This window comes from Sciurus vulgaris (assembly GCF_902686455.1).
Source record: "Sciurus vulgaris genome assembly, chromosome: 14".
Taxonomy (NCBI): Eukaryota; Metazoa; Chordata; class Mammalia; order Rodentia; family Sciuridae; genus Sciurus; species Sciurus vulgaris.
In genome coordinates, this window is record NC_136475.1 from 30,982,187 (window position 1) to 31,009,694 (window position 27,508).

The 27,508-nt window shown below is 42.3% G+C and overlaps 1 protein-coding gene across 5 annotated transcripts; it reads left to right on the forward strand.

Annotated features, from left to right (window-relative positions):
• On the forward strand, window positions 1-27,005 carry SEMA4F (ssemaphorin 4F). Of its 5 annotated transcripts, none has more exons than XM_079110391.1 (14): window positions 1-238; window positions 2,430-2,581; window positions 3,190-3,249; window positions 3,468-3,566; window positions 8,186-8,279; window positions 17,838-17,957; window positions 18,056-18,207; window positions 18,797-18,975; window positions 19,191-19,338; window positions 19,418-19,640; window positions 19,782-19,891; window positions 19,993-20,153; window positions 24,287-24,345; window positions 24,600-27,005. In XM_079110391.1, exons 1-14 carry the CDS (start codon window positions 94-96, stop codon window positions 25,208-25,210), a joined length of 2,313 nt encoding a protein of 770 aa, XP_078966517.1. In that variant the 5' UTR covers window positions 1-93; the 3' UTR covers window positions 25,211-27,005. The 5 variants fall into 5 exon arrangements, with proteins under 5 accessions (XP_078966517.1, XP_078966518.1, XP_078966519.1 ...); XM_079110394.1 differs by having other exon boundaries at window positions 108-243; window positions 24,600-27,003; XM_079110392.1 differs by lacking the exon at window positions 3,468-3,566.
• The last annotated feature ends 503 nt before the right edge of the window (window positions 27,006-27,508 follow it).

The following is a 27,508-nucleotide window of genomic DNA, read 5'->3' on the forward strand; positions in this document are numbered from 1 at the left end:
GCCAGGCCGAGAGGACCCGAGTGCGGCCGAGACTAGCGGCCCAGAGCCGAGGCGGCTGGACGCGCCCCACCCTGCAGCCAGGCGGAGCCAAAGATGCTGGCCTCTGCCCGGCGGCCCCGCCCGGGCCCCGGGCCGCCTCGGGTTTTACCCTTCCCTCTGTTCCTGCTGGCGGTGCTGAGCGGCGCGGTGTCCGGCCGAGTATCACGCTCTGTGCCCAGGACCTCGCTTCCCATCTCTGGTAAGGTGCGGACGCCCTAGTCCTCAGCCCTTCACGCCGCGCGCAGCCCTCGCCCGCAGGTGCTTACACCCACCCGCTTTCTATCCCGGAGAGCCTCACCAGGGCCACCTCAACGCCTTGCACCGCGCCCGCAGCGCCCACACCCCTCAGGGACCCAGACAAGACGGCGGCACTCTGCTATTTCACCCCATCTCTAGCCCTGCCCTCGTGCTTCGGCTTCCACGACATGCCCAGGTTCCTCCCTCAGGTCCTTATTTCTAGAACCGCTAGAGTGATCAATCCCTTACCATGCAGAGGCGGACTCTGAGGCCCAGGGAAGGGTTGGGAGTTGGCCGGGGTTGTTCATTTAGAAGTTCCTTCTCCCTTATTTCCCTAGTCCCCGTACATATACCTGTGTCCAACACTTCAGTTTGAAGCCCATTCTATTCCCAGGCTTTTCTTTCTAATAAACCATCCGCCTGGATCCCCAGCTCAGCATTTACATCTTCTGAACTTCACTTCCCTATGATCACTTCAACGCCCCCTCTGCTATCAAGCCTCTTACCCAGCTCACAACCTCTGTCTTCCAAACTTAATCCCTTCACATCTCTGACACCAGCTTCCACCCTCCCATGAATCAGATTCACCTTAACCCAGTAACTTCCTGAACTTTCTCTGCTTCCTCTGCCCATTCCCTGCATTGGGTGTTGGCAAACCATTCTATCAGTTGTCTTAAAGTTCTGCTTAAATGATTTTGAAAGACTTCAGAAAGAAAAAAGAAGGAGTGGACCATGTCCTTGGAAAAGATGTGAAAGAAGCCAGGGGATACCACAAGGTTAATAGTGATCATTCACATTTTAGAGATTCTGTTGAGGTGGGTGTGATTGTGGCATGGACTTTTGTTTTCTTCTTAGTGGGTATGGTGGCAGACAGAACCAGTGAAACAAAGGGTAGAGTCTGTTGGCAAAAGCTCACAGTTGGGTAATAGTAATTTAGAGCCTAAACTCAGGTCAGAAACATATAGGGGTGCTCCAATCTCAGAGGCAAAGTTGTGGTCAGAGCCTGGGATTTCAGTTTGTGCTGGAGCAATAACTGCAAAGTAAGTTGAAGTTGTGAGGCTGAGTCGATGTCTAGAAATTCTGTGATGTCTAGAAGGCAAGGTGAAGCAGAGCAGGGAAAACAAAGAAGGTTGGGTAAGCATGAGAAAGCAGGAAGAATAAAGCACTGATACAAGTACCCAAGTACCCCTATGGAAGGGTGGATTGGTGAGGCTTACATCAGCATATCTAGGAATGAATGGGTTGATGGCTAGTTAACCATCTTGAGAACACCTGAGCAGGTGAAGCCAAAGAGAAGAACTGTACTGGTGTAGGGTTAGGGTCCTCACTCTTAGAGATTAAGCTAAGAAGGTAAATTCATTGGAAGTTATTTTTTAAATAGATAAGAGTTTCAAATGCTGAGGAGGGTTTAGAATGCAGAATGCATCCCTGAGAAAGAAAGGGACTGTTTGTGAAATGTGTAGTATATGTCAGGTGCTTCCACATATGTTTATCTCACATAATTCTCCCAACAATCCTGGATGGTAGTGTTTACAGATGAGGAAAATGATGCTCAGAGAAGGCAAATAACTTATTCAGGATCACATAGCTGGTAAGTGGAAGAGCCACATTTAAATCCAGATTGGTCCATTTCTGAAACATACACTTTTTCCGCTATACACTGTACCTATTTGAGTGGAATGGGTTTGGGGAAGGTTAATAAAGGTGGCTGAGAAAGGAGATAGACTCCTAATGTGTTGGTAAAACACAGAAACATTTCTAAGTAAAAAGGAGTTACTATTAAGCAGGATTAAAAAATAAAACTCTGCAATTTAGAACTTATACCTTTTAGGTATTTTCAAATTAGGTATCACACTGACATGAATAGAAATAACAGACTTAATATTTAGCTGTTTATTTTAATAAAGTATTTTATGTTTATGGAAAAAGCATACTTGACTGGATTGCATGCTAAATATTCTGACTTCATTAATTGTCATGGGGAAGTGTAGATGATTGACTTGTCAAGGCTCTGTTTTTACCCCTGATGGCTGCCAAATAAATAGCATTTGGGGGAAAAACAAAAATTGGCCTTTTGGCTTTGCTGTAGTAGACCCAACCCTTATGAAGCAATGGCTGATATCATTCTCCCCTTTTCCCCTCCCTTCCTGCAGAGGCTGACTCCTATCTCACCCGGTTTGCTGTTCCCCACATATACAATTACTCTGTTCTGCTTGTGGATCCTGCTTCCCACACACTTTATGTTGGCGCTCGGGACACCATCTTCGCTTTATCCCTGCCTTTCTCAGGGGAAAGATCCCGCAGGGTGAGTGATGATAGTGGGGAGGACCCCAGATCCTATAGCATGTGGTTAGATCCTAATTTAATGGAATGTGGGGGAGTTTTGTAATACCTGAAGATGTAAAAGTGGTGATGATAGAAGGGAGAGATTGTCCACTATCTTAGCCAAGTGATGAGGGTGGGTCATGATGTCTGAGGAGGCTATGGGATATGTTCAGGATGATGGAGAGGAGGCCACAGTGACTGGGTTTTAGGAGATAATGGACAGAGAGATCATTAGAATTTTAATACTCCAGGGAGACAGCTTTCAAATTTTTTTGATCACCCCTTACTACTATATTATTACTGGTACACAAGTGTGTACTGAAAGAAACGTTCCTTGAAACAGTATTGGCTCTTTTATATGTGTGATACATTAGATAGATTCTGTTTCATTAAAAACAATATTGGTTGTGATTTCACAATTGATTTTATTACTTACTAATGGGTGAGAACCTCCCATAAATAAGTTGAAAAGCAGTGCTCTCGGGGGATGTCAGAAGTTCCCAAATTGTTGAATTGTCTCATCTCTCCTGATCTTAAGGGAGTTTGGGGTGGGGGACCTGGGGAAAATGGTCACTACTCCTTTCTCAGATTGACTGGATGGTGCCTGAGGCTCACAGACATAACTGTAGGAAGAAAGGCAAGAAAGAGGTAGGTGTAACTAAATCCAGACTCTGTCCTGACAGTCCATTGAGACCTTGGCCCAGCCCTGACTTGGTATCAGTCCTCTGGAGTGCTCCCATCCTAGGCAGGGATTACAGTACCATCACCCATCATCCCTGATCCTAGAACTGCATCTAACTGTCTTGATCCTACCTTACCCTTCCTTGTACCTGCTGCTTCTGATTCTAACCATCTCTAACCCCCAGGACGAATGTCACAATTTTGTCCAGATTCTCGCCATTGTCAATGCCTCTCATCTCCTCACTTGTGGCACCTTCGCTTTTGATCCGAAGTGCGGGGTTATTGTGAGTGACAGGGGTGGGAGGAGGGGAGAGGGAACCTGTACCAGTGTGAGTTATTTGGGGGTGGTGGGTGGGAGGATGGGAAGGGTTTTCTGTGAGTGACCAGGTGGGGCAGGGTTAAGACAAACACTGTGCATGACAAACATTGGGGTAAGGAGTGTCCTCAAAGGGTGGGGCCTGTGTCAGCTACTGGGGGAGGGTAGAAGAAGGAGGGAGGCAGGGAAGTCCTCTTCAGAGGGGGAGGTATGAGATCGAGTGAGATGGTAAAGGAAGTTAGGGGAGCCTTGTGGGCTGGGAGGAGGACAGATCCAAGAGAGACTTTAGAAAGCAGGAACTTAGGTTTCCATGCCCTACGAATACTTTGGCCAGGCCGTTTGGGCCTGTTTCTTAATTAATGTAGCCCAGACCTCCTTTTTCCTTCTACAGCATGTGATTGTTTCTTGCTCACTTTCCTTCCCTCCACTGTCAACCATATTCTATGTGGGCTATGACTCTACTCTCATTCCTTCTGATGTCACTGCCCACTAATGTGATACCTGGTGGCCCAATATTATGGCCTTCAGGTGGATACTCTGTCAATTACATTTTCTTCTAGATTCTGTTCATTGCTGCTGAAAACCTGGGCTTCACCACCCTCAATCCCAGGCAGGTTTGGGACACATGTACCTATAATGACATCTAGTCTAGACGTGGCCCTGTGAGTTCCTGGGATGGTGATTGGTTTTGAACTTTCAGCTTTCTCCATCAGTTAAACATTGTCAGAACTGGTCCTTTAGCAGCACACATTTGTGCCTAGACCTTGGGGTGAATCAAAAATCTCATATGTCTTTTGTATTCTGTGTACTACAAAACTTCCTTTCTTGATTCTGCTCCTTAACTGTAGATCTCAACTGCACCGTTCTGTAGTTTGCTGTGATCCAGTAATCCACCTGGATCAAGTCAGTGTGGATCTCCAAATGCCTCTTTATTATAGACCAGGCTCATATCTTGGGCTTAGGATGCTATAATTGCATATGCTTCATTGTTCTAGTTCCATTGGTTACCCTTGGGGTTAGTTGGACTTAAGTTGAGTCCTTTCCATAAGGCAGGTGATGGGTTCTTTATGAAGGTCTGGATAATTCGCTCATCCTGGGAAGGTTTCCCATTTCAGGGTAGTGTTGAAAATCTCTATAGCCCATTAGGTAATGTTGAGGCTCTACTTTCCTTTCAGTTCCCATCAAACTTGTGAAGTAGTAGTGGTACTGACATTGCTGTATTTATTCTTTTCTAGTCTGCTTAGGGATTCCATGGGTATGAATATCAGAGCCACAGTTTCTAGACAGTATAATTTTACCAAGTTAGCCTCCCAGGTTAACTTGAATTGGGACCCTATAGATAAGATATCTAGAAGTTCTGGACGTATCTGTTAGGATTGGTGTGACTTGGATCCCTAGTCATTCTTGAGGGATATGCTCAATGAAGAGTGAAACCAAGGTTCTGTATTCTGCACTCTCACTAGTCTGCTCTTTCTCTGTACCCTTTTATCAAGTAGGCTCATGAAATGAGTGGCCATTCTTTGATCAAAACTCATTTATAGGAGAAAGATAGTAGCTTTATCCTTCAAGCCACACCCTGTGTCTGCTTTGTAGACTTTTCGAACATTCTCTTCAGCCTTGACCTGCCTTATCTTGCCACCCAGCAACCCTACTTTCCTGGACCAAGTTCTGACTTTATGCTTAGTGCTGAATGGCTCATGTCCTAGATAGATGGCATTGAAACTATGTATAACTTTCTGAGAGCTTTGGCTAGACACAACTACTTGCTCAGAGTTGAACGTGGAGAAATGAAGGTTCTTACAAAAAGGAAGTTTAAGTGCTGTATCTATCAACTCGTCTATGGAGTACTGTTTTTTAGTGTCAGCTTATCAGATGGTAGAGGGAACATATTTTAATTTGATTTGTTGAAGGAACTTAAGCAGTTAACAGAGAAAAATTTTAGACTTCTAACAACAATGATAACAATAATGATGACCACTGAGTCCAGTATCTATGTAGGCTTGGCACTAGTTAACTTTATATTCTTGTTTAATTTTGTCACCACATCATGATATTTAGTTGTTATTTGCTTCCATTTTGTAAGTAAGGAAACTGAAGTTCAGAGAAATTTAAGGATCATGGCTAAGATTATATAGCTAGCAGAGGCAGAACCAAAACTGAAACCTAGGTTTGTCTGGTTCTGCTCTACTGTGGTGTCCTACTAGTCCAGGCCAAGCACCAAAGACTTACCTGGCTTCAATTTCTTGTTTAATTTGATATGTTCGATGTATCAGGAGCAATCTTTCTCATCTTTTTTCTTTACCATGTGGTCTGGGAGAGGTCCTTTATATGCCTTATGTCCATCTTGAAAAAGGCCAAAGGACTGGTTCTAACTTCAGTGCTTTAGTGAAAACCTGCCTGACCAGCCATGGCTTACAGTTTGAGGCACTTGCTTCTATCATAACTGATTGTGAGAGTCTGTGCTGACTGACATGATGATGATGCAATGAAGAATCTCAACATATAATCTATATGTTCTATATTCTCTATATTCTGCAGAAAATGTATTAGAAAGCTCTTGCTCCTTTCAGACCCCAATTGAAGGTCATTTGAACCTCACAATAATCACAATGTGTCTAGTTAATAGGAGGCTCACTTTCTCAAAAACTAGAAGACTAGATGCCATGATGCCATGAGGGGGCTAGTTTTGACACATTGAGTTGTAAAGGGTTGATAAGCTATCCCTGTGAGAAAGTCCAGCAGCCAAATAAAAACATGAACTAGGTACAGTTTGGAAGACCCTTGGAGAGTTTGAGGAATGATTTGCATAGAAAGACTGGAAATACAAAAATGAATGAGACTTTTGACAGATGAGAAAAGGATTATGGATCGATTCTTGGGATACAAATGTAGGAGCTCAAAAGAAGGAGCTAGAGAAGTGACAATTAGGTGGAGAAAGGACTATGGTAGAGTTTCAAGAGCCAAGGAATAGAATATTTCGAGAAGGAGAATGAATCAAAAGTAACAAATGGTACATGAAGATGGAAGAGAATGAGGACTGAGAAAAGACTCATCATTTTAGTCATTAGTAAAATGTGAGGGAGCAGTTTTAGGCATAGAGATGAGAAAACACAATTTGTTTTCTAGGTATAATAGGTGATTTGGTTTGGATAAAACAAAGATAATTTTGAGAAGCAATGGAAAATAAATAGGTTGGACTAGAATTTGTACTTTGGGCAATGGTGAGTCTTTTTGTCTTCCTTTCTTCCAAAATCTATCCAGTCAGTGACTGATACTTTGGAAGATTAATCTGGGGTGGATACATAGATAAATTGGGGATGGAGCCAGGCAGAAAGGAGGGCACTGCCATCATTCAGGTGAGAGGGAAGAAGGCAGCTGCATGCAGCAAGTATTTACTACATTTCCAGAGTGCCTGAACACCTTGATAATCACCAGACCATCATCTTTATCTTCAGGGGAGGATGTTCCCACTGCCATACAAGTGGAGCACTTGGGCTTCTGTGAGGTCTTCAATCCAGTAGGCTCTTTTGACCCAATATCTCCTACTTTTGGGAACCTCAGACCACAACTCATTTTAACAGCCCTTCTTCAAGGGTATCTTGATTAAATAAAAATAGTTAGCAGCTATAGAAAAGAGATGAGGAATCTGAATGGACAAGTAGTATGCTAAGCTCAGGGGATATATGTCTATGTTCTCTTTTAACTCTGTGTTGCTCTACCATCCCAGTAAGTAAACCACACCAGTTTGTGGGCTACAGAGAGCATGTCTGGCATTTTTGTGCTGTAACTTTGATTTTCAGTCAGCCACAGTTGACTTCCCTCTCAGTCCTAGGTTGAAATCATCCATGATTTCCATTTCTAGATCTTGTTTTGAAGGCCTTCTTGTGCTGGATGCTAGACTAATTAGCTTCTGGCTGGCCCTGGTAGAATTCTTAGGCCTCTCACCTCCTACCCAGGTCAGTCCATAGAGGAAGGTGCTGCCTTTCAAATCCTCAAATTCTCATCTGCGCTTCATGTCACTCTTCACTGACCTTACAGATTCCCTTTTCCTCCTAGATGTATGACGCTGGCACTGCCTTTCATCTTTGAGGTAGTAGAGGGAAGATGGTCCTTTTCTTTCTAGGCCCTGGGCTTCAGTTTGTCCCGTCAGTCTGAACTTTTCTTTGTCTTTCCTAAGGGCTCTAGCCCCCAAGAGACCTGCTTTTTTCTCTGGTCCTCTTTGTCCTGTAGCATATTCTCTAACCAGTTGCAAACTCTACAGCTCAGCAGCATTTCAGAGGAAAGACCCATATCCAGCCTTGTTGTGTTTTTTTAAGGACCATCCCAGGTAGGCCTTCATTAGGGCATATGGGTAGTGGGCACTAGAGGAATTGAGAAAAGAGGAATAAATGGGTGAGAAAGGGATAGCAGAGATGGTAAATGAAGAGGCAGGGCAGGGAATCAGGAATAGGTGACAGTGTGGGGATGATAGTAGAGGGAATGGGTGGTGAAGGGGAATTGGCTTTTCTTTCATCTGACCATCTTTGTACTTCTCACCATGAACCTTCCCCATGACCCCTAAACCAACTGCCCCCTTCTGGTCTGTAGGACGTGTCCAGTTTCCAGCAGGTTGAAAGACTTGAGAGTGGCCGGGGGAAATGTCCTTTTGAGCCAGCTCAGCGGTCAGCAGCTGTAATGGCTGGTGAGTGGGGAGAGACAAGAACCTGTGATTTCTTGCTCTGATTGCCTCCTTCCCCACCCCTGCTGTTGGAATTTTTGTGTCCTTTCTTTCCTTGGAATGTCTATTATTCTCATGTCTCTTTTTAGCCTTTCCTGTTCTTCCCTGAGTGCCTGTGACCACCTGCTTTTTCCCACAGGTTGTTATTTCCCCAAAGTTCTCTCCAGATAATATTTCCTCTGCATCTGTAGTGTGAGTGTTTCCTCTGTTAACGTCATTTTCTTCTCTTATAGTATTTATTTTTCTGTTTATAAGAGGAACATACTACAATGCATATTGTAATGAATTTAGAAAAAGCATAAAGAAGAAAATAAATCTAAGAATCTTTATATGATGATGAAAATAGTCTAGATCTGCACTATCCAATCCGGTAATCACTTGCTGTTGTGGCTGTTGAGCCCTTGATATGTGATTAGTATGATTGAAGGAAAGAATTTTAAGTTTTATTTAATTTAATGTAAATGGCCCCATGTGCCCCACTGGCTACCATATTAATGCAGTTCTAGAATATCTCTACTTAGAAAACCACTTCTAATATTTTAGGGTATTTGCTTCCAGCCTTTTAAGTGTGTGTGCACACCCATATATACTTACATGCTTACATTTTGCTGTCTAGTGCTTTGTTGTTTGGAGGAATCAATAATGACTGTGAAATAAATTCCTGTGACTATTTTCTTTGAACAAGACATCTAGAGTTGCTCAAGTATGGAATGATTCCATCACAGATCATGCCCAAACCTTTTCTGGGAAATGACTATCTAATTCTTTGGTAGCCAGAGAGCAAATTGTTTTTGTCTCACATGACTGTATTTGAGGTCAGACCATCTTACATCCACCTTCCAAATTCAGGGAAAAGCCAGCTGTTTTCTTATGATTGTATAAAACAAATAGTTTCATGGAAATTATATTATCTTTATGTGTTTTACCCCATGGATATAATTTTGAATTTTATTGTATAAATTTATACCATAGGAATTTCTTCATAATATAAAATTCTTCATAGGAAGACTTTTTAATGACATTATTACTCATTTGCTGAGCATACCATAAATTAAACAACTTCAAATTGTTTATAAGTTGTTTTATTTATATTACTTTGAAGATTTTACTATTGTCTATATTGCTGTAGTAAACATTTTTGTACACACTTTTGGTCCTCATTTTAGATCATTTCCTTAAGATGTCTTGAAATGGATTACTACAGCAAAGGGTGTGAACATTTTATGGCTCATTATCTGTTGCTAATTGAGTTTTTAGAAACGGTGAACCAATTTACACTCTAAGCCAGCAGTGTTGGAGAGTGTTTTGTTCTGTCACATAAATTTCACCACAATGTATTGTTACCATTTTAAAAAAATGAATTTGAGTTGAAAATGGCACCTTGTTTTAATTGGCATTTCTTTGAACATTAGTGAAGTTGAACTTCTTTGTGTTTTGGGACTTTCTAAAAATTTATTTTTTGGCAAATCATCTGTTCATGTTCTTAGGCCAGTTAACAGAATATTAGTGTTCTACACATCTTTTTGTGATTATATGCTTTTAAACTCAGTTCTTTTTTTTTTTTTTATTTTTCCACTATGGGAGATTAAAGTAGGGGGTGCTTTACTATTGAATTACATCCCCAGCCCTCTTTATTTTTTATTTTGAGACAGGGTCTTGCCAAGTTTCTTAAGGCATTGTTAAGTTGCTGAGGCTGGCCTTGAACTTGTTATCCTCCTTCCTTAGTTTCCTGAGTTGCTGGGATTATAGGCATGTGCCTCCACACCTGGCTCAGTCCTTCTTCATTTAGAGAGCAGATAAAAATTTTTCTCACTAAAAAGTTTTCCCCAAAATTTAACTCTTTGCTATATTTGGAACTTATTTTGATGAAGGGCATGAGATGGGCATCTAAATTAATTTTTTCCTATCTAGTTAATCAGTTACTTAGCATTATTTATCATATTTATTTTTTCTTTTTTCACTGACCTGCTATCAACTTCATCATGAAATTATTTTTACCTGTAGTTTTGAACAGTATTTATGTAAAATAAAAGTCAGGACACAGGATCTAATGATGAAGTTTTTTCTTATGTATGATTTCATTTTTAGGAAATGTATTAAAAGCTGTACAGATGAAATCATTCTTTAGTCATTCAGTTAATGACTTTCCTTTTCAGAATGAAAACTTTTGAAAGTGAGCATAAAGTGTACCAACATTTGAGTTATCATGATTATCATCATTTACTATTAAAATTGATGAGACCTTATTTATGCTCATACATGTTTGAATAAAACAGTTTAGTCAATATTTGACTTGGCTTTTTGTCAACACCTTTGGCAAAACTCTGAGCCAGCCATTGGTATAATTAAGAAAGATTTCTGAGTTTTAGTCATTGTAAAGGTCTCTTGATTCTGCAAAATTGTTAATTAACATAAATGACTTTGTAATTGCATTAATCTAATCAGTTAACATACTTTGTTTCAAGCAATGATCTTTAAGCATGTGCAAACCTCTATGAATAATTTTCTTTTCAGCAGCAAGTAAATTTGTATTAGTATGTGGCTTAAGAAGACCAATTTTGTAAATAAGTCATTGTGTGACAGAGTGGAAAGAGCACTTTCAAGGTTTAAAATTATTATTATTTTTAGATGATAGCATTCAGAGTTGCCCAAAGGAAGAAAAAAAAAAAAAAAAAAAAAAAAAAAAAAAGGGAAAAAATTCAGGGTTGTTTTTTATTTTTTATTTTTTTCTTTTTTTTTTTCTTTTTTCTTTTTGCGGTGCTGGGGATTGAACCCAGGGCCTTATGCTTGCAAGACAAGCATTCTACCAACTGAGCTATATCCCCAGCCCTCAGGGTTGTTTTTTAGCTGAATATTGACAGAGGTATCACAATTCACTTTCTAGTTTAGAACTGCCATCTCCAGTTAACATAGGAACTTTGTGTCTCTAGTTGCCTCAGATACAAATCATAGTCAATACCAGTATTATAAATTTTCATCTGCAGTTCTAACTTTACAGGGATATCATTTGAAATTTTTCTTGGTTTACTTAAGTGCCAGTATTCACTTGGGGCTTTTAGTATTGATCCATCATGCCCTTCTGTTTTAAAATAAAATGGCGCTATAGAAACTTGTGCAAACAGTATGTAAGGACTAGAACCAAATTTCCCAGTTAAAACTCTATGACAATATCCTTAAACATATTAAAAATATTTCAAAATAAAAAGAAAGAACTTTTAGTAATTAAAATATTGTTAGAATATAATAACAGAAGTATTCATTTTAAATTATAAAAATTACAATGTGCATTGTAGAAATACAGAAATGTATAAAGAAGAAAGTGAAACTTATTTGTAATTCTATCATCACAAGGTAGTCACTTATTATTTTGGAGTATAATGAGGATTTCTTTAACTGTCTATGTGTATGTGGGTATTTATAAATAAAACAGAATTATCATGCATATTTCATTTGGTATTGTTAATGTTGAGCATTTTCTCATAGTTATATTATTATTCAAAACATGATTTTTAGTAATTTCATATACTTATATTAATGTGGATAGTTTAATTATTTCCATGCAAGTATACATTCAAGTTTAAAAATCAGTTATTGCGTTTATAAATAGTGTCACAAGTCAGGTGAGTTAGTGAATGCCTGTAATCTTAGGTACTTTGGAGGCTGAGGCAAGAGGATGCACCTCATTGTAGAGTGCCCCAGGTTCAGTTCCAATAATGGAAAAAAGAAAATAAAAAGCTACAATGGAGATCTTTTCATACAAGTTTTTATGTAAATTCTTTATATGAATCTAATTAATTGCATATGAGTCAACCCAAAAAATGGAATTGCTAGGTCAAGGGGTATAAAGATTTTTTATGGTGCTCAATAGATTTGGATAAATTATTCTCAGTCCCAGCAGCAGTGATGAGAGGGCCTGTTTTAGCACACCCTTGTCAGTCCCAAGTAATATAGTTAATGAACAGACAAAGAAACAGTGCCCTCCTCCAAAGTCCAATTTAATGTATATTTTAATTGATATTTCTACTAGGGAGGTTCAAATTTATAAAAATGTGAATATTTTAACAATAACATTCACATTAGCCTAAAATCATTGGTGATTCCATTTTTGTCTCCTTGGTGGGTTCTTTATCGTCTGCTCATTCTTTAAATATTGGGGTTCCTCAGGCTTCCATCCAAGAGCTTCTCTTCTTCTCTAAGTAGTTGTGCTATCAGCCAGCCCTATGGCTTTTTCCCCACTGCATTCAGATACCTGTAAAGACTGTACCTGTTTCCCAGGTCCTGAAATATACAGCATACATCCAGCTGCCTTTCAGATGTCTCTGCTTGGATGTCCCACAGGAATCTCAATATCATCATGCTCCAAACTCAGACTGTCGTTTTCACTCATCTTCTCCAAACCTGCTCTTCCGCCTGCATTCCCTCCTCTGAGTGCCGGGCACTCAGCCAGGTTAGCAGTCTTTCATCTTTGGTCTTCCACTACCAAAGGGAACAAATCGGGCTTTCATCACAATGAGCAGAAGCTTTTGCTTTTCTCTTTGGAAACTCATCCTGTGATTTTTATCTACTGCTTTTGGTCTCATTGCATCTTGTGATAATGCATCTGCCAAGGAGTGCTGCAAATGTTCCAGATGCACTGGCTGCTGCCAGTGTTTTGGGGCTAAGCCTGCCTCTTAAATCCATGTGTGTCTGCCCCAAGACTGGCATTCATACACTGAAACAAGACAGTTAATAGAAATCCGGCATGGCCAATAGAGGGAAAAGAAGAGTAAACACTGTATCTCCAAATATCTAATTACGTCCTATAAAGAGGCTGTTAGAAAAAAATAAGAGGGTATCTAAAACGAGGAGCCCCAATCCTTAGATAAGGAAATGGAGAATATTGGAGTAGGAGATAATTATTCTGAAAAGCATCTGACCATAAGAAGAAAAGGAAGTGGATAAAGCAAGGCCAGGGCATGTTTAAAATCTTTTAAAAACCAATGAACAAATAATTCCTATTGTTAATCTCCTTTAAAAGTGAGCATTTTGATATCAGAATGGAAATTGAAACCCCTATGATGTAGTAAAATATTCACTGCCATGACACACCCCCTGGCCTTTCAGTTTGGGGTTACTAACACACTCAGGAGGCCTGTTTCCAGGCTTCGCATCTGGGCAAGTAAGGATCTGTTTTCGCACATAATTGTTATTTCTTTGGCTGTGATTCTTCATATTTTGGGATTTTAATTTCTTTTGTATTTCTAAAATGAAAATATCTTAATTTGGAGGTTATAAAAGTAGAAGATGCTAACTACAAAAAACATTTGATAATACAAAAAAAGTATAAAGAAAATAAAAATCACTTCCAATTCCATTGGTTAGAAATAAAGCATCATTAACTGTGGAGTCATAGCTCCTTCAACAATCTTTCTTATGCTCACAGACATATATACGTATTTTAAAAAATGGAAATAGGGCTGAATTAGCTGGGCATGGTGGTGCACACCTGTAACCCCAGCAACTTGGGAGGCTAAGGAAGGATTTCAAGTTCAAGGCCAGCCTTAGCAATTTAGTGAGGCCCTAAGCAATTTAACAAGACTCTGTCTCAATATAAAATTAAAAAGGGTTAGGGATGTGGCTCAGTGTTAAAGCTCCCTGAATTCAATCCCCAGTACCAAAATAATTAAATGAATAAAAAATAGGGCTGAATTATCCTCAGTAGTGTTTTTCTTTTCCTAACATGCTTTTTCACTGAACTCAAATGTGGACATCACTCTCTTTTCCCCATCATCTTTTAAAACCAATAGCTAGACATGTACTTTAATGTTTACTGACTTAATCCATTCAGCAATAATTTGCTAAAAAATCGTACATTAAAGGATGTTTTATTATATGAACATTGCAATTCCATTGCATTGGAATTGAGTTTTTCTTGGAGAGTTTTGGCCCCGCAGTGTCCTGTGTCCTCCTCTGGACTCATGTTCTCATGACTGTGGTATCTGCTTACACCTAAAGTTGATAACACCCTTCTCTGAGTTAGTGAGTGTGAAGGACTGTGACAAGCCTCCTGGTATTTCTGGAGCATCTGGAGCCCTGCTATTTCCTCCTAAATTTGTCTGATCCCTTCTCCTGTGCCCGAGTGTCTGTGACCCTCTGCTATTCCACCCCGAGTGACTGTGTTCTCTTCTGCATTTCTAGGTTCCACCATTGCTGGTTCCTCCATTGATTTCTTTAAATTTGGGGACTCTACCTCCATCCACTGCTGGATCTTTGCATGGTTTCCTGTGGTCCTTTACTGTTTCTAGAATAATGATCGTTTCTTCCCAAACTTATATTCTACATCATGTTCCCTAAATATTTATAATTGTCTCCTGTAGATCATCTCCTTTCATTCTCAGAGTATCTACAACACAGTTTTGATGAGAGTTTGGCTTTTGAGTGTTTTGTGTATTATACTCTTAAAAAATTTTTGCTTTTGATACAGATTTAATCAAAGGGCATTTTACCACTGAGCCACATCCCCACCCCTTTTTATTTTTTATTTTGAGATGGGTTATTGCTAAGTTAGGGTGTTACTAAGTTGCTGAGGCTGAGACTGATCCCTAACATGTGATCCTCCTGCTTCGGCCTTCAGAATTGCTGGGATTGCAGGTGTGTTCTACCACATCTGACTTTTAGAGAAAAGTTTTAATCCAAGCTCTTCTGTATCCATTTTTTCCCTCCTTGAAACTACAGAGGATTGGTTTATTTGCTGCTCTATTTGCTGCCAGGCCCTATGACCAATATTTGGTTTTTATTTACAGAAATTATCTGGAAGGGAATGGGATGTCATTTTATAGCTCCCACTCTTCTTCTGGTAGCAAGTCAAGCATATGGCCCTTTGAGGTTTCATAAGGAGATGTAACTAACATGTACTGAATGATTGCCATATACCATAGCCTTACTAGGCTATTTATTATCTCATATAATCTTCAGCACTTGCTTTTATTCCTATTATAAATTTGAGAAACCTGAGGTTTAGGGAAGCTCGTTTGCCCAAGATCATACTACAAGTATGTATTCAGGGTTCTAAGCTAAGTCTTTCTGGCCCCAAAACACTTGAATTCTTTTTGCACTTTCAAATGATGGAACAATCTCCCCTTCCCAACTCTCCCCCACTGTTTTCAACCTCCACTTCTGCCCTCAGAAGTTTCCTGGCCCTTTTTTGTTCTAGAGTATATTTTTCAAGACTGGTTATCTTACCAGTGCCTGCGGCACACAGCTGCTCTGGAGCATCTGTGATTCCATGATGATTTTGCTTTCCTCCATGTGTCCCTGCTCTCTTCTACTCCTGGAAGCCAGTGAGCTCAAGCCTCCATGGTCCTTGTTAAGATTTTTGTGCACCAGCTTCCAGCACACAGCCTCTTCACACACTGCTTCTTTTTTTAAATTAAAAACTTATTGGTACATTACAGTTATACATAATAGTGGGATTCATTATGCCATATTCATATGTGCACGTAACATAATCTGATCAGTCTCATTCATCGGACCTTCCCTTTTCCTCCTCTCTCTCATCTCCCTGATCTGCTTACCCTACTCTACAGACATCCTTTCTGTTATTTTTATTGTTTTAATCAGTGCATTATACTAATACACACACCCACACCCACATATTCATGGTGGGATTCATTGTGTGGTACCTTCATACACATCAGCCTCTCTTGCTTCTTCAGTCTCATGACCTTGCTGTACCTTTCTTCCTGGCTCTTATCTTCGTGTCATTCATGCTGTGACTTAAGCAGGATGTGTGATACTCCCTAGTTGCTAACTCTGGCCCTGTTTCCCAGATCCTTCTTATTAATTGCCTTCTGGAATCTCTGACCCATGTCCTGAAGCCACTTACACCTTAGTCTGTCCAACAGCTGAACTCACGTCTTCTCTACCTTCCCCTATCGTGGACCTTCCGCTGTCATTTCCTGGCTTGGTTAATAATAACACCTGCTATCATCCATCTTATAAGCTAGAAACTTTAAGAAATGTTATTACTCCATTCCTCCATTCTCTTATATTTCTTATTCAATTGATTTTCAAATCTTGTTAATGGATTCTACCCCAGACATATCTTCTGAATCCCTCCCCTTTGTTTTCTCTGCCTTGCCTTAGTTCTGGCTTTCCGCTTTTTTTTTTTTTTTTTTTTTTTTTTTTTTTTTTTTTTGCAGTGCTGGGGATTGAACCCAGGGCCTCAAGGCAAGCACTCTACCAACTGAGCTATCTCCCCAGCCCTGGCTTTCCACTCTTGTCTGGACTGTGTGAAGGGCCTTTAACTAGCATTATATTCTTAAAAATGATTATGTCACTCTCTTCCTGAAAAAACAGTCTCTGCAGTTTTGCTCTTCCCTGTAGAGTAAAGCCCATGGCAGAGGAGATTCTTCACAATTGGGTGTCCATCTCCACCCCTCCAGCTTTATCTCTGCTTACTTGTCCTGCATGGCAAATCCCTCTGGGCTTTAGCCACCAGTGTTCCACATCCCCAAACATGGCTCTACTCTTCATTCTCCTCTTTGCTGCTTGCAAAATCCTCTTTCTATCTGGCAAAATTCTTTAGAGATGCTACTCCCTTACTGAGAGTAACTGGGTCCTTCCCGCCCATCTATTAGTTCAAGCCTCCTGGTGTCTGTGTCTAGGCACGTGTCCTTGACCTGCTGCTGCCCTGATTCAGTTTCTTTCTACTTGTGTCTGAGCCCTTGGCAGTGTTACTCAAGGTGTCTACAATTCTTTCCCATTCAGCCCACAGAGCTGCACCTCCTTCCTGTTGCAGAGTGATAGAGACCTACTATTTGTGGGGTGCGTCTGCACCTCCTCTGCACAGGAGGAAGGACCCCATTCCTCTGTTGCTTCCCCAGCTGTCTGTGAAACCTCCCTTCATTTCCTGGGCTGGTGTTTCTCAAAGGAGGACTGAATCATTTGCATCAAATAATTGCTCATTTTTGAAATGCAGGTTGGTGTGTTGCACACCGCCCCCCAACTTTGAATGAGAATGCTGGGCCCAGGGATCTATATTTTGATCAAGTCCCCTAGCATTCTAGTATAACCTAGATTTGTGATTTGACCTAGGGCAGTACACACCCACTGATGTTCAGAAAGAATACTAGTTCCCTTAGACTTGACCATGGTGGAGAACTGAATTAATTGGAATGTGCTACCAAGCCAGAGCCCCTCCTGGAGACTCACAGTAGTTAGTTAGCATATTGTAACAGCACAACCCCCTACAAACACACCTGATTTCCACAAGAAAGGCCTTCATTCTCCCTTCACACCAGTGGACACTCCAGCAGTTTTCCCTTAACACTGGTTTCCTTGCTGCCTCTAGTGGTTTATTTCTACATTTACAGTAAATCAGGGGATTCCTGTGATGTGCTTAGTGGTGTCTGGCACTTAGTGGACGCTTGCTCGCTCAGTTCTGAAAGTTGCTGCCCTGCTTTATTCCCTGCTCTACCTATGACCACTTTTACTTCCCTCAGCAGGTCTTTGACAACCTATCTCCTCCCTGTCGTCCTGCAGGGGGGGTCCTCTATGCCGCCACTGTGAAAAACTACTTGGGGACAGAGCCGATTATCTCCCGGGCTGTGGGTCGTGCTGAGGACTGGATTCGCACAGAGACCTTACCATCCTGGCTTAACGGTGGGGAGAGGGAGAGGAGTCCCCTGGGGCACAGACTGGGTGGAGATTGGGTAGTCCCAGCTGTGTTTGTGGGGATCTGAGGCCACTGGTCTCCCCAGCCCCAGCCTTTGTCGCAGCCGTGGCCTTGAGCCCAGCCGAGTGGGGGGATGAAGATGGCGATGAAGAGATCTACTTCTTCTTTACTGAGACTACCCGAGCATTTGATTCATACGAGCGCATTAAGGTCCCACGGGTGGCCCGTGTGTGTGCGGTGAGACCCCCATCCCAGCTGTCTGTCTGGTGTTTCCTCCTCTCTTCCTGTTTTTTTCTCTCTGGGCCTTTGCATCTCTCCTCTGTTTCATTTTTTTCTCTGCCTTGATTTCTTTTCTGGGACCTTGAGGAGTGTGGGGGAGGGTCCCGGTATCTCTCACCCCCACAACTACCCTTGTGGCACACTTCCCCCAGGAGGTGGATGTGTGGAAGTTAAAGGCATAAGTTCACCACTTACTGCCTCTGTGACCCTGGGTAGGATCTTTATCACCTTTGAAACTCATCTGCAGAGTGAGGTTAATAATAGTGTTGACCTGTAGGGTTAATCTGAAGGCTAAACAAGCTAATACATTATAGTACTGTACTTTATAAGTACACAGTTGACTTCGTCACTGTCATTGTAATTGTGACCTCATCCACCTTTGTATCACATTGTCCTCACAGTTCCTCAGTCTCTGTGTTTGTCCTGGCATTTTTGTGCATTTGTCCACGGTTTCCCTGAAGTCAGGGAGGAAACTTGTATTGGTCTCCACACTCCTTGCCGAGTATTAGTCTTCTAAAGAGAATTTCCCATGTGCTTGTCACCCCAGGGAGACCTCGGGGGCCGGAAGACCCTCCAGCAGAGGTGGACAACATTTCTGAAAGCTGACCTACTGTGTCCAGGGCCAGAGCATGGCCGGGCCTCTAGTGTCTTGCAGGACATGGCTGTGCTTCGACCTGAGCCTGGAGCCGGGACCCCTATCTTTTATGGCATCTTTTCCTTCCAGTGGTAAGTGCTTCTGGTGTGGAGGAGTTACAGGGTGGGAGATTCATGGAGTTGGTGCAGTGTCAGTGCTGTCCCCTTCAGAGGGGTGGACTCTCCCTCCCCTGGCTGTGTGGCTCCCAGTGTATTTCTCAGAGGGGAGGTCCTTTCTTTTGACAAGGGATGAATTACTGTCCCTCAGCTCTCCCCAGATATCTGGTTCCAACCTGTAATTCTTTCAGGGAAGGGGCTGCAATCTCTGCTGTCTGTGCCTTCCAACCACAAGATATTCGGACAGTGCTCGATGGCCCCTTCAGAGAGCTAAAGCATGACTGCAGTAGGGGACAGCCTGTCATGGACAATGATGTGCCCCAGCCCAGACCTGGAGAGGTGAGGGGGAGGGGGCAGGTCTTCATCACAGGCCTGAATTAAAGAGCAAGAGGCACTCTAAGCCCTGTGTCTCCTCTAGTGCATCACCAACAACATGAAGTTCCAGCAATTTGACTCATCACTCTCCCTGCCTGACCGTGTGCTCACCTTCATCCGAGACCATCCACTCATGGACAGACCAGTGTCTCCAGCTGACGTTCACCCCCTGCTCGTCACTACGGATACAGCCTATCTCAGAGTCGTGGCCCACAGGGTGGCCAGCCTCTCAGGGAAAGAGTATGATGTGCTCTACCTGGGGACAGGTACATTTAATGACTAGTCAAGCATGTTGCCCACATAGTGCATACTGTCATCACAGAGAGGGTCCCCTGATACATACCGGCATCAAAACCCCACGCACAGAGACAGTTATGCTACTGTTCTTGATCCTTGCTGCCTCCCAGAGGACGGACACCTCCACCGAGCAGTGCGTATTGGAGCCCAGCTCAGTGTCCTTGAAGATCTGGCCTTGTTCTCAGAGCCTCAGCCAGTTGAGAGCATGAAATTGTACCACGTGAGTTGTAGATTTGGGGGAATCTGGTGGAGAGACATCTGAATTTAGAGCCAGTTATATAACACTGAGGTCTGGGAGATCCAGCATTTCCCCTTCTGTAGGGTTGGCTCCTGATTGGCTCCAGTACTGAGGTGACACAAGTGAACACAACCAATTGTGACCGTCTCCAGAGCTGCTCAGAGTGCATCCTGGCCCAGGACCCTGTCTGTGCCTGGAGCTTCCGGCTAGATGCATGTGTGGTCCATGCTGGGGAGCACCGAGGGTGAGTGTAGCAAGACTGGTGTCTTGTCTTTTGTCCCAGAATTCTGTCCAATCCATGTGTCTGTTTCTCAGTCTGCTAATGCCACCCTTTCTGTGTTTTTCTCTTCTGTTAGTGTCTGTATCACTTGCATGTCCCTCTATCAGTCCATACTGACTCATCTGTCTGTCCATCTGGTGCTGTCTCACAGATGTCTTTGTCTGTGGGCTAGACCTGTGTTGATAGTGGCACTGAGTCATGTTAGTCAGTGACAGTCAATGGCACTCCATGTCAGACAGTGGGACTGAATCCATCCCTGGTAGACGCTTTTCAGTTTTCATCTTACAGGAGCTCTCAGAAGTGTTTTCAGTCTATCACTCCTTCCTTCCTTGAAATCCTTTTTTCTCTTGCCTTCTGTGACTCTCTGCTCTCCTGTCACCCTATTGATTCCTTTCTCATCTAACTGCTGAGTATGGATATTCCTCAGGACTGAGTCCTGGGTCCCCTCTCTTTATACTTCTACACTCTCTCTAGGTGATTTCAATGCCATCTGAGTGCTAATGATGACCACAGATGTGTCTCTAGCTGAGCTACAACACTCCCTATCCAACTGTCTACCTGATGTTCCCCTTGGATTCTTCATGAGCAACTCATGCTTAGCACGTCTAAGATTGCACACTTGTTTTCCTCTTTCCCTCACATGTTCTTCTTCTGGTTCTTATTTTGATAAACTAACCCCCTTCCTTCCAGGTGTTCAAGCCAGACCTCACCTGCATTATATTGCAATTTGTACTGATTCTAGGTCTACCCTCTTCCCTTCACCTCTGCTGCTACCACCCTAGTGCAAGCTCCTTACTTCTTTACTGGACTGCTCTAATAACCTCCTGATTGATCTTCTCTTGCTCATTTTGTGCTCCTGCCACCCACTTGCCATTCAGCAATTAACTTAAAAACACACATCACATTGCGGAAGCAAATCCCTGACATTGTGTTCATCCTAAATATTTCAACATAGATCTCTACCAGATAAGGTCTCTTTTTAAAAATATTTTACCGTTGGAAATTTCAAGCATATTCAAAAGTAGAGACTGATATAATAAATGTCCATGTATCTATCCTTCAGCTTTAAAACCATCTCCTCCTTGCCAATCTTGCTTTATCAACACCCTCACTCTCTCCCAACTGTTTTGTAGCAAACCTTTAGACATCTTGACTTCATCTATAAATCTTTCTTCATGTATCTCTAACTTAGAAAGTCTCTTTTATTTAAAAAAAAATTGTTTTAGTTGTTGATAGGCCTTCATTTTATTTATTTATATTTGGTGCTGAGAATTAAACACAACACCTCACACATGCTAGGCGTGTAGTCTACCACTGAGCCACAACCCCAGCCCTAGAAAGGTTCTTTTTAAAAGATAAAAGATAATCATTATATTATGTAATGGATAATATTACCATTCTCATACCAAAGATTTAATTTATTTTTTGGGGGAGGTACTGGGAATTGAACTCAAGGGCACTTGACCACCAAGCCACATCCCTAGCCTTATTTTGTATTTTATTTAGAGACAGGGTCTCACTGAATTGCTTAGCACCTCACTTTTGCTGAGGCTGGCTTTGAATTTGAGATCCTCCTGCCTCAGCCTTCCGAGCCCCTGGGATTATAGGTGTGTGCCACCATACCCAGCTCCAAAAATTTAATTTCTTAATGTCATTAAATATCTAGTCAATATTCCAATTTCCCCAGCTGCATACACCTAAAAAATAATCTAAGTTGGGGTTCAAATAATGTCTGTCAAAGTTGATGTTAGTTTATATGTTTTTTAAGTGTCTTTTAATCTTTGAGATTTCAATGGGGTATTTTTGGTCAGTTGTTTGGAAAGCATGTTTTTCTAACCTTGAGATTTCCCTGTTTGAAGCTCAGTTAATTTACAGTCTCTTTATGTACTACAGAACCTCACATATGTGCTGTGGTAGAACCATAGATATTATAGAACCCTGATGTACTATAGAACCACAGTGTTACAAATCCTTTAAAATCAAACAGATAATTTACAAATGTCAAAAGAGCATGAAACATTTAAAATGATAACATAAAATCAGAGTAGTCATAAAATTTAATTTTGTTTTTTCAATATTCATTTTGAATTATAAATGTAAAATCTTGTACCATCTCTTAATCAGACCTGACATTTTTCCAAGGATATAAAGTAACTCGAGGAGGGCAAGATTGGCCAGCTTTGCATTTTTTTCTTTGTATGATGGATTGCACCTAGGGGTGTTTAAACACTGAGCCACAACCCCAGCCCATTTTTATTTTTTATTTTGAGATAGGGTCTCATTAAGTTGCTTAGGGCCTTGCTAAGTTGCTGAGACTAGTCTCAAACTTGTGATCCTCCTGCCTCAGCCTCCTGAGTTGCTGAGATTATAGGCGTGTGCTACCATGCCTACATTTAAAAAAAAATTATTTATATATATATATATATATATTCAGTTGTTGGTGGACCTTTATTTTATTCATTTATTTATATGTGGTGCTGAGAATCAAACCCAGTACCTCAAATGTGCTAGGCACCACTGAGCCACAATCGTAGCCTGATTCTTACATTTTTGATTAAGAACTTTGACCTGGTCTTTTAGTTTCTTTTGGGAAAACTTTAAATCTCTAGGGCAAAAGCAAATGCTTTATTCTTTCCCTTATTGTAATATTTATTACAATAAGAATTTCAATGTCCTTAGGTGTCCTTTGTACTTGAGCCTGAAAGTTTACCTTAGGATATGTGTGAGTTTGGAGGGTGTCAGGGGAGGAGCATGGGGTGTGTGTATATGTCAGTGTGCTCGGTTGGTACTTCTGAATATTCTGCCCTCTAACCTCAGTTCATGGTGGAGAGAAAAACAGACTGTGAAGTTCCTGTAGCTACAGCTGTACATACAATCTTCCCATATTTCCCACTCACAGGCTAGACTTCAACAGCCAGACTTGTTTTACCCTGGAAACTTTCATTCATTCATACCACTCTTGGAACTCATTTCAGGGATCTTAATTTATATTGAAGGAGTTCACACTTTCAAATGGAGTCTGCCTCTGGTCAAGGCTTTCAGGCTTTCAGACTTTTTACCTAGCCTTCACTGACAGCCCTAGTAGAGGTCTCATTGGCCTCCCTACCTCAAAAGTGATGTCATAGAGCTCAGCAGTGAGTGGTTCATCTTGCCATTACCGTCTGCCCACATCTTGGAAATACCAGATTGTGTTGTTTGAAACATTAGAGGCCAATATATATTAACAGTTGTTGAAGAGAGTGAGTTCCTCCTTAGATAAGCCACTTTTATGAAATGAAAAGTCTCCTCACCCTTACAGAATTTTGATTAGTATTTACAGAAAAGAAATTTGCTGTTTTTCTAAACAGAAAAAGAAGAAACAACTATAGTTCATATATATATATGTGTATATATATATAGTTTTTATATATACATATTATATATATGTGTTTATGTTTATATATATACAACTATAGTTTATATATGTGTGTGTATATATATATATATGTATATGTGTGTGTGTGTATATATGTACCACATAAATACATACATATATATACATATATATCCCCTGAAAAATTATGTGATTGTGGACAACCAGGTTCATTTCTTAGAATATTTCTGTTTCTTTTTTCTTTTTGCAATACTGGAAGTTGATCCCAGAGGTGCTATACCACTGAGTTATATCCCCAGCCCTTTTTATTTTTTATTTTAAGACAGGATCTCACTAAATTGCTGACGCTAGTTTTGAACTTGAGATATTCCTACTGCAGCCTCCAGAATCACTGAAATTAAAAATATGCACCACTGTGCTTGGCGTTTTTGTTGTTGGTATTGTCTGGGGGATCAAAGGTTCCCATGTCTTTTAAAGCTCACCCACCAAACATTTTTCCAGCAGACTATAGGCTGCCAGAAATATGTGTAGAATTTGATATGGCAGATATCATGAGGAATATGAGGTATTGGGGAAATTTTTGGTGATAAGGAGAATAGTAATTAATTCTAGGGGTGATTTATTTGATGATAGAAATGTTATCAGTTAGTGAATTTTCCATGGTACTGAGGAGGGTAGAAGAGAATGCTGATAATGGATTTACCAAGTATTCTGTTCTCTGTAGGCTGGTCCAAGACATAGAGTCGGCAGATGTCTCTTCTTTGTGTCCCAAAGAGCCTGGAGGTCTGTATGGTTTATGGAAATGTGGGTGGAGTGGCTAAAAAGGAGTTAAAGGTTGTCCATTTTATACCTACTTTAAAATTTGGATCCTGGAAGACATGGCAACCAGTGTCCCAGGGCCTTACCCTCTTTGGGAATCCCCTTTTCAATTTTGTCCCCATGACACCATCTCATGTCTGATATCACCCCACATTTCTCTCCCCTACACCCCCAGACCATAGCTTTATCACCTTTGTGCCTATGCTGTCTTTCTGCAGAACACCCAGTAGTGTTTGAAGTTCCTGTGGCTACAGCTGCACATGTGGTCTTGCCATGTTCCCCCAGCTCAGCATGGGCATCCTGTGTGTGGCACCAGCCCAGTGGAGTGACTGCACTCACCCCCCGGCGGGATGGGCTAGAGGTGGTGGTAACCCCAGGGGCCATGGGTGCTTATGCCTGTGAATGTCAGGAGGGTGGGGCAGCCCGCGTGGTTGCTGCTTACAGTTTGGTATGGGGCAGCCAGCAAGCTCCTGCAAGCCAGGCCCACACAGTGGGGGCTGGGCTGGTTGGCTTCTTCCTGGGGGTTCTTGCAGCATCCCTTACTCTCCTCCTGATTGGTCGGCATCAGCAGCGACGGCGACAGAGGGAACTTCTGGCTAGAGATAAGGTGGGCTTGGACCTTGGGGCCCCGCCATCTGGGACCACAAGCTACAGTCAAGACCCTCCCTCCCCTTCTCCTGAAGATGAACGGTTGCCTCTGGCCCTGGCCAAAAGGAGCAGTGGTTTTGGTGGCTTCCCTCCACCCTTCCTGCTTGATCCTTGCCCGAGCCCAGCCCACATTCGACTAACTGGGGCTCCTCTAGCCACATGTGATGAGACATCCATCTAGAGCCGGGTAGGTGACCACTAGTGCATGAGTGACCACTGAAACAAAATGACCACTGAGACCAGGTCACTGTACCTGGAAGACCATCCTGGCCTCCCAGTGTTCTTTGAGTCTGGGTGATCACCTGGATTTCAGTGTCTGCCCTCTCCAGGCCTTGATGGACTTGGGGCAGGGTTTTTGCCTGATGTGTGATTCCCATGAGAAATCAGAACTGCCCTCTGCAGGGAATCTGGCTTTCCTCCCCACCTCTGAGCCCTTGTGACCCTCCAACCCTGGCCTCCTATCTTGGGCCCATTAAGTTTGGGAGTGGGGCTCAGAGAAATGACTGCTCTGGTTGGGTCCAGCCAGAAAGAAGAGCCACGGAAGTGGGTAGGGGCTAATGTGCATTGAGTCCTCAGGGTGGTTGTGCTGATCCTCCAGTTTAGCGATTTTCTGTGGGGAGTGCATGATCCCCATGCTTCGCCATGATACCTCTGCCCTGAGATTCCCCCATCCCAGTTTCCCTTCTTCCATGACAGAGCAGGTGTAAATATATTGGTGTTCATAGGAGACCTGGCCACATGTGCATGAATGACTGGGCCAATGCTTAGGTGTTTTGGGGGTGAGGGTAGAGGAGGGAAGGTTGGAATGGGGCATTGCCTGTAGAACTTTATACCCTGTAGCCAGTGAGGAAATGGATTTCCTTCCCCAAAAGAAACAAAACACTGCCCTTCTCCCCGCTTCCCTACACCCTTCTGTAAAGTTGGGTAGAGAAAAGCTCTCAAAGTGACCTTCTAGGTGAGAAGGGCAGTGGTACATGTGACCCCATCCTTTTCTTTGTTTTTGCCTTCTGGCTGCCACCACTGCCACGCCACAGCTGCTCTTTCCCTGGCTGCGGTGCAGGTTGAAGCCCCTTTCCTTGGCTCCCATTAAAAATAAACTTCACAATATTCTAAATATTAGGGATGACAAAAGGGGGAGCAGTCACAGGAAGTGTAAACAGCTTAAAGATAGGTTTGCATCAGTGACTTTACTCAGGGTGATACCATTGCCCAAAAGCAGGAGTCACTTACCTGGGGCCTGTGGACTCCCTGAAATTGTACGCTAAATGTTGTCTGTACTTGCGTGTCTCTGTTTTTCTGGGGGAGGTTTTATGGCTTTCATTAGATTCTTAAGGCCTTAACAAAGTTAAAGGACCACTGCCTGAGATGACCACTCTTGGGCCAAGCCAAGATGGTGCCACTCTGTGGCAGCCTCTCCTCGCCTTGCCCTGCTGCCTGTGACCAGTCCCTGGACTTGTAGCTGATGGAGGCCTGTTTATCCTGTCCACGGAAGCTGGATTCTGTGCATATTTGAAGAGACTGTCAACTCTGACCAAACGCCCAGACCTCTTCCTGCTTCACAACTCCTGCGTGCTCTAGGCTTCTCCTGCTCAGTCCCGGTCTTGGCCTATGTATGTGCCTCATTCATCTCTGGTGAGGGATTCCCTGAAGCTCCAGTGAACAATTCAGCCCTTGCCAGTTTTCTGCTCTACTTTCCTTGGCAGCAGCCTGTGAACTACTGGAGTCCCCTTGAGTTTGGAGTTAGCAGTGGTATTGCCACTAATAAGTGTATGATCTTTGACATGCAATCTAACCTAGGGACATTGGTTTACTCATCTGTAAAGTGGGGATAATAATACCTACCTCAGGGTTGCTGCAAGGGTTAAATGAGAAAATGTATAAACAATAAAGCACTGTCGTATCAGTAGATGCTGTTATTGTGAACAGTGACTTATTATGCCATAATCATATGGCTTAACCACGTGATAACCTTGACACACGCAACCACTATGATTCCCATGCAGTGGAAAGAGGGCCACTGCCTCACAGACCTCTTGTCCTGGGTCATCTCTGGCTAGATCTTAGCCAGTGTCTGGATTTTAGGCAGATCTGTGAGTTCTGTAAACTTCAGATGTGTCTGACCTTTATGACCTGCTGGTCCTTTTATGGGAGTGGAGGGAGGTGCTATGGTCTTAGGTTAATCCTCACTGCACCTCTATTTGCTTAAGGTTATGAGTTCATTCCCCTTTGGGGGAGAAGGGTGTGGAGATATCCGGGGGATGGGGTTTGTGGGGTCAGGGTGGAGAAGAGTTTTTTTTTAAGGAGAGGAAGAGCTAGATCAAAGTGGGTTTGGGCCCTGTGGTCCTCAGACTGTGGTGATGGTTGGAGAACTATGGCATAAGAAAGGTAGGAAAAACGAGGAAGGCTAAACAGGTATGAATAGAGGGGAACCACATCTTAGTTGGCAGAAAATTAAAGCCCCAAGAATGAGGGATAGCAT